The 7,000-nt window shown below is 59.7% G+C and overlaps 1 protein-coding gene across 1 annotated transcript in view; it reads right to left on the bottom strand.

The window, feature by feature from the left end:
* Window positions 1-2,358: 2,358 nt before the first annotated feature.
* LOC142818826 (signal-regulatory protein beta-1-like) overlaps window positions 2,359-7,000 on the bottom strand; it is a 105,020-nt gene continuing 100,378 nt past the window's right edge. Inside the window, exons 6-8 of the mRNA XM_089769813.1 lie at window positions 4,585-4,935; window positions 3,609-3,731; window positions 2,359-2,495 (exon numbers count right to left, since the gene is read on the bottom strand). Coding sequence (XP_089625939.1) covers window positions 3,613-3,731; window positions 4,585-4,935 — 470 coding nt within the window. The 3' untranslated portion in view covers window positions 2,359-2,495; window positions 3,609-3,612. The remainder of the gene's footprint in view (window positions 2,496-3,608; window positions 3,732-4,584; window positions 4,936-7,000) is intronic.

The following is a 7,000-nucleotide window of genomic DNA, read 5'->3' as shown; positions in this document are numbered from 1 at the left end:
ATTTTTTAAATGAAACAAGTTTTGTCTCTTTCAGTTCCCTTTGTGAGCAAGTCAGAGCATGAGATAGGAGAGAAATGGACTCCGCAATAATAAGGCACCGATGTCCCAGCAATATCCACGTCTAAGAAAAGACACCTAAACTCTGGAACAAGAGACATTTAAGTAGAACAGGGAATGTGTATAGTTAGATGGAATCAGGTCACTTGCGTTGTTTTTTGGTTGGTTAAACTCCTCTGTGCTTACACCCAGGGAGAACACAGGAGCCTCTACATCCCCATTCAGTGACCCACACTGCACTCGGGGAAGGGGTAATGTTCCGGCTGTTCATGGGGATATCATGCCAGCAAACCAGCTGGGAAGGGCCCCCTGCCTCCACTGAACACTGGCCAAGCCCAAAAGGGAGCCAGGCTGTTTCACCTGGGCTGCATCTAGACTGGCATGATTTTGTGCAAAATCGTGCCGCCTATCTACACTGGCCGTAAGTATTTGCACAAGAACACTGACTTTGTAATGTACAAAATCACTGGTTCTTGCGCAAATACTCCGATGCTCCCGCTCAGGGATAAGCCCTCTTGTGCAAGTATTCTTGTGCAAGAGGGCCAGTGTAGACAGCAACATTAATTTCTTGCTCAAGAAAGCCCGATGGCTAAAATGGACATAGGAGCTTTCTTGCGCAAGAGAGCGTCTACACTGGCACGGATGCTTTTGCGCAAAAGCAAATCTTTTGCGCAAAGGCACATGCCAGTATAGACACTCTCTTGCACAAATACTTTTAATGGAAAAACTTTTCTCTTAAAAGTATTTGTGCAAAATCATGCCAGTCTAGATGCAGCCCTGGTGTTGGTATTGTTACACGAAGGATCTAAATTATACAAACTTGCTTCCTGTTCAAATTTTACTGCCTGGGTCTGTCTCATTTATAACAGCTGCAGCCCAGAGTGACTAGTAAGAGTGGCGCGTTCCCATTGGAAGCTTCGATAACTATGCAAATCAGCAGGCAAGAGCTAAGCAGTAATTAGTGAAATACCAGTATCCAAAAGCAGGTGTCAACAGCACAGGTCCATTGACAGTTGACAAAATACCGAGACCCATCCAAGGGCAAAGGGCTTTGCTGATCGCTACAACCCATGAATAAGAGACAGAGGAGTGAAATCCTCCTGTTAGCTAAGTTTGAGACTTGAAGCAGGAGGGGAAGAACAAAAAGCCCTAACCAGGAGGAATTCTGTCCGTCTGTAGTGTGCCTAGGCCTTGTCTATACTGAGACATGTGTCGATGCTGCAGCGATCGATCCACTGGCTGTCGATTTATTGCGTCTGCTTAGACGCCACAAATTGATCTTTGTGTCGATGCTGGTACCCCACCGAGACAAGAAGAGTGTGAGCAAGGGGTGGAGATGGGGACCCCTCACACTGTGCCCAGGGGCCCGCAGATTGGTCCCCTTCTCTGTGCATTTCCCTGAGGTGGGACAGGCCAGCGGCTTGGGGCAGATCAGCCCAAGGCTACACTGGGAAATTATTTCAAAATAACTAAATGGAACTAGCCTGTTCCCACTGTGGGGAAGCCTCACCAGGACTCCGAGGCAGGCTCTGTGCATGTGGACACGCTACCGCCACTTACAGCCCCAGGAAGTACTGGGGAGTTATTAGCTCAAATTGTCCCGGGGAGTCGTTATTCTGAAATAGCAGCGGCACCGCGTCCACATGACCGTGACTTTGAAATCACGATTTAACTATTTTGAAATAAGAGTTCTCCCCAAGGAAAGCAGGACAGATTTTGAAAAAGAAATCCCCTTATTTTAATACAGGCGAGTCAGTGCAGTCGCTCCACTTATTATTTCGACATTACTCCCTGGGGTATATATTGTTTGGTTCCCTGAAGTAAAGGGCAGGTCAGACAGCGCAGAGGGGAGGGCGAGAGGGGGCAGGGAGCCGAGTCGGGGTCCTGCCAGAGGCTGTGCCCTCAGGAGGGCAGTGAGCGGTGGGTGCGCCCATCAGAGACTCAGCTTCCCAGGCCAGAGGGGCCGTTCTGCTCCTCTGCTCTGACCCTCCCTGCAGCACAGGCCAGAGACCTGCCTGGACAATCCCGACAGCGGCTCCTTCAGAGAAACATCCAGCCTGGGCTGAAACAGCATCACTGACGGAGCATCCACCACGGCCCTTGGCAAACGGCCCCTGTTAGTTCCTCTCTCCAGGAACATTTTGGCCTCATTTCCAGGCTGAATTTGGCTGGTTTCCAGGTCCAGACACAGACGGGGCATCACCCTGGTACTGGCGAGTCTGACGATCCCGTTATTAAACCTTTGTTCTCCAGGCCATGTCGGTACTTGCAGATTGGAAACTGGTCACCTCTTAACCTTCGCTTTGTTAAGCCTGGGCTCCATGGGACAGGCCAGCAGGGGGCGCTGCAGCTCCACTATCTGGGGGCTGGTCTTCGGGCTGCAGACAGAGCAGGTGGCAGGCGGGGAGGGGGGAGAACATCGGGGAACAGACCAGGGGCTGCAAAGGGAAGAATCCAACAGGCGAGTGAGGAGGGCCAGGCAGTGACCCTGCCCTTGGCAGTGACCCAGCCCAGGAATATCCCCCAGGGAAACTGCTCTAGTCTGCTCCGTCAGCGCCAGGACAACCTGAGCTGGGGACCGGGCAGGGAGCAGGAATATTGCACCGGGCATTTAAACAGAGGGAGATTTCCTCGGGGTGCTGGCTCGCCTGCATTTCCCGTGACTCAGCCCCCTCCAGGGCAGGGCTCGGTGCTAAGGAGCCCAGAGAGCCGGAGGCTGCAGAGGATTCAGGCCAGAACTGAAGCACCCCCGAAGGACGGTGTCACAAGCTGGGGGGGTGAGGCTCAAGCTGAGCAGGGTGGGACGAGCTGGGGGATTGTCTCTTTGGGGACAGACACAGGGAGCTGGGCAGCAGTGCTGGGGGGCTGGTTCCCAGCAGTCACAGGGCTCTGGAGCTAAGCAGCCCGGAGCGTAGCCACGAGTGGGTCGCTGGGACCCTCTGTACAAACCCGGTGCAGGAGAGGGTCAGAGACCCGGCAATGCCTGGCTCAGGCTGGCGTGGGGCTGCTGTTTGGGGGTGACGACCCTGCGGCAGGATTTCCAGCACCAACATGCCTGGGACAATGCGCCAGCCCCAGGGCCGGGCGATCATTGCTAATGAGGCGCCACCCCCGGACTGTGGAGAGGGGGCGATGGCGGCATCCCCCAGGGTAGGAATGGCAGTGGGGGAGGAGGCTGGGAGGGAGGCTGGGGGCAGAAGGGAGCTTGGGGAGGGGACTGCGGTGCAGGAGGGCGTGTGGCTGAAGGAGGCGGTTGTGACCGGGGGTATTGGCCTGGGGTGCGGAGCTTTGGGTTGTGACCCAGGGCCAATGGGATTGTGCTGGGGGCGGGCGCAGCCTCTATCCGCTCACCCCCCCGGGCTCACAACTGTGAAAGAGAAATGGCCCCGCAGCAGCTTTTCTGGTGCGGAGGGGTGGGGCCAGCTGGGTCTTGTGGCTTGACGGGCTGGGTCTGGCCCCTGGGCCGTATTTTGCCCAGCCCTGCGCTAGCCCCTCCTGCTCTGCTCCCGGGGAGCTCTGCCCAGCCATAACCCCAGGAGAGACGCCGTTACCTGCTTAGCCTTTGCTCCTCAGGAAGAGGAAGAAGAGGAAGGCTCCAGTCAGCACCTTCTCCAGGACGAGGCCGATCCAGAGAGCGGGGCTGGAGAACAGGGCCCATGTAGGGAGCGCTGGGTCTGCAGAGTAAACGCATCCGCTCAGCGAATGGAGGGGACCCCAGTGGGGAGTCTGTTCTCTCCCGTGAGCACGGCCTGTCCCAGGGCTGGCCCCCCCCATGCACGTCCCATCCCCTGTGTCAGACACCTGCCGGCTCCCAAACTTCCCGCGCTCGCTCATGTGCTCACAGGCACTGGCTCTGCCATGGCGCGGAGCCTCTCGCGTCTCGCTGGGGACCAGCCATGGGCCCGCTCAACCCAGCAGAGCCTGCCCCCTCTGCCGGGCAGCACCTGCCTCCTCCAGTAACAACTGGCTGGCGCCAGGCCTGCCCTGGCTGCAGAGCGGACCCTTGGGCTGGGGAGCCTCATGCAGCTTCACCCCAAAGATTCACATGGATCAAAGTCAGGCTGGTGCCTGAGTCCTTCCCCCAGCTGCACCCAGTGCCCGTGCTGAGGGGGGAAGGGCCGTGCCCCAGGGAGCCTGGACTCTGGCGTGGGGCCCTCGGGCTCTGCAGAGCAGGAGGACAAGGGCTCAGGAGCCACCTGCACTTTTATCTGAGAGCCTCAAATCAGCCACATCCCTGAGCTGGGGGAGTCCTTGGGGCACCAGCTCTACAGAGGGACCAGGTCTGAGTTCCCCTCCATGGGACATTCACACGCTCCAGGGAGTATCAGCCCTGGGCACAGAGAGTGGCCACAGCGACATTTCCTGCCCTTCCCCTCGCCCCGGAGAGCAGAGCTAGACCCCTGGACTAAGAGGCACCGGTACCCTGAGGAGCTGCACTGGGGGGCTGGGTGAAATGGCCCCTGGGCTCCGCAGGGGGGACCCGGCGTTTCCTAGCAGGAGCAGGGGAGGCGCCAGCTCCACCTTTACCTGCACCAGGTGAAGCGGGATCTTTGCCAGGCTCCGCAGGCGGCAGGGAGACTCTCAGCGTGGTGCTGGCACTGACGGGGGGCTGGGAATCGTGCACAGCCCGACAGGTGAACACAGACTGGTTCCTCTGCTCGGTTGCTCTGACCTCCAGGGAGCTCTGAAGCGTGAACGTCCCGTTTGGATTCTCCGTCAAGCGGGAGGGTTTCCCCAGATCTGTCTCGTTTCCGTTCTCCAGCCAGCTGAGACTGACCCCCTGCGGGTAGAACCCCTCCGCACGGCAGGTGAACGTCACAGACTCGTTCCGTGTGACCGGCCCCGCCGGGTCAGAGCCCACTCGCAGCCTGGGTGGAACTGACAACACACAAACACCCTGCGCTCGGCATCGCCTGAAATTCCCCTTCTCCTGCGGGGCTGGAGGGAAATTGCAGGGCTGGGCCGATCGACCTTCCCACCGCGCCCACGTCCCACCTGGCCCCAGGGCCCTGCCTGGAGCATCTTCAGATCTGACTGGAATCTCTTCCTTAAGCCAGGGAATCCTGCCAGGGAGCAGGGGACAGCCGCCATGTATCTGGGCATCCTTTCCCCTGTGCCAGGGACCCCTTTGTCCCATGCTGAGCAGGGTCCTCTCTGACCCCACAGGCCGTGCTGTCCCACACGGGGAGGGGCTGCCTGTGGACAGTGATGACACTTGGCTGGTCCACAGCACCTGCCCTCTGAGGATCTCAAAACATCACCCCAGCGCAGAAACTAGCCCTCCCCATTGCCCGGCGGGTGGGTGAGCAGGAGCCAGGCAGGACCCCTCCTGGAGGCTGTCGTGGATGGTAAATAAATCCCCTGGCCCTGCCCCCCGGTGCTCAGGACAGAGCCCCAGTCATGGATGGGGCTGTGGGGGCTCTCAAGGCGATTCTATAAAAACCACCAGAATTAGTTGGACACAAACATGCTCCACCCCCAACCCCCCCTCCCCCCCCCCCGTTCCACCACCTTAGGAAAGAGCCCTGCGGCTGGGAAACTGCATCAGGGGGAGAGGATCTCACCAAGATTGGGGGAAGGTCTCTGTGTTCTCAGGGCCCTAGAATGAGAGACGGGCCCGGGGCAGAGATTGGACCCACATCTGGATTCAGTGTCTGACACCCACTAAACACCCAGCCCAAGGGACCCCAGAGGGCAACAGATCCATCTCCGGTGCCCTTCCCCCGCCCAGGGGCAGAGCCCCCAGTGCTCAGCCCCGGCTGGGCTCCTACCTCGCAGGACGTGGCTGAGGTTGTACGTCCCACGCAGGGGAGCCGCTAAGGTGCTGTGCTCTATCTGACAGGTGAGCTGGGAGCGGACGTCTCCTGCGCTCAGATTCAGCCCCACGGTGCTGGACACGCTGTAGGAGACGCTCTCGTGTTCGGGGAGAACCCGGGTCTGGGGGGCCGACAGTGGGGCCCCATTTTTGAGCCAGGTCACAGCGATGTCTCTGGGGGAGAATCCTCCAGACGTGCAGGTGAAATTCACTGGGGCGCCCGGCTCTGCCCTGCTGGGGGGGCCGGACACAGACGGGGCCGACGGCCTGGCTGTGGGGAGAAGCGTTTATCAGCCAGGCAGAGCCCCCTGTGACTGACAGCCCCTCCCCCCGCTCCAGCCCCGGGAGGGGGGGCGTGTGGCCGGCTGGGAGCTCGCACTCACCGCTCACAGACACGGCCGTGCCAGCGCCGGATCCGATCTCCTCATCGGCTCCCGGCCCCTTCTTGAACTTCACACAGCGATAGGTCCCGGCGTCCTCGGGGCGGGTGTCACTGATGCGGATGGTGAAGTCGGTGTCACTGTGGACCACCCTCGTCACCCGGGGGGGGAATGATCCTCTATCTTCATAAACCAGCTGGCGGGTGGGGCCCGAGCCCTTGAACCACTTCGTGGGTCCTGCCGGAGGGTTCCCAGTCACAGAGCAGTTCAGGGTGAGAGTCTCTCCCGCTGACACCGACACGGCGCCCTGGGGCTGCAGCAGCTGGAACTCCTGGGCCCCGGCCCCTGGAAGGAGAGAACAGGCCGGGCTGGGGGAGGCTGTTTGACAAGCCCCATCCCGCAGCAGCAGGGGGCTGAGTCCCCCGCCAGGGCATCGCTCTTTGGATCCTGGGGAGTAACTTTGTGTCCTTCCGCAGCGCCCCCTGCAGGCTGCCCCAGAGCCGCCTTTCCTCAGCTCTGCCCCGGCTCCTGGGAGCAACAGGGACCAGGCAGCTGTTGCGCTGAGCGTGAGCAGGGGGCTGGGCAGAGACAGAACCTTCTGGGCACCCGCAGGGACAGTGGCCCGAGCCCTAAGCTGGTTTAAAAAAATCAGCTTCATCACGGACCAGCTGCCTGTCGCCTGGTGCTGTTGCCTTTGATACAGAGGTAGCAGTGCAGGGTGGCAGCAACCTGTGTCTTGCCGGGGTAG

This window comes from Pelodiscus sinensis, chromosome 17 (assembly GCF_052426305.1).
Source record: "Pelodiscus sinensis isolate ZL-2025 chromosome 17, ASM5242630v1, whole genome shotgun sequence".
Lineage (NCBI taxonomy): Eukaryota > Metazoa > Chordata > Testudines > Trionychidae > Pelodiscus > Pelodiscus sinensis.
The sequence above is the reverse complement of the archived record's forward strand: the minus strand, read 5'-3'. Positions and strand labels throughout refer to the sequence as shown.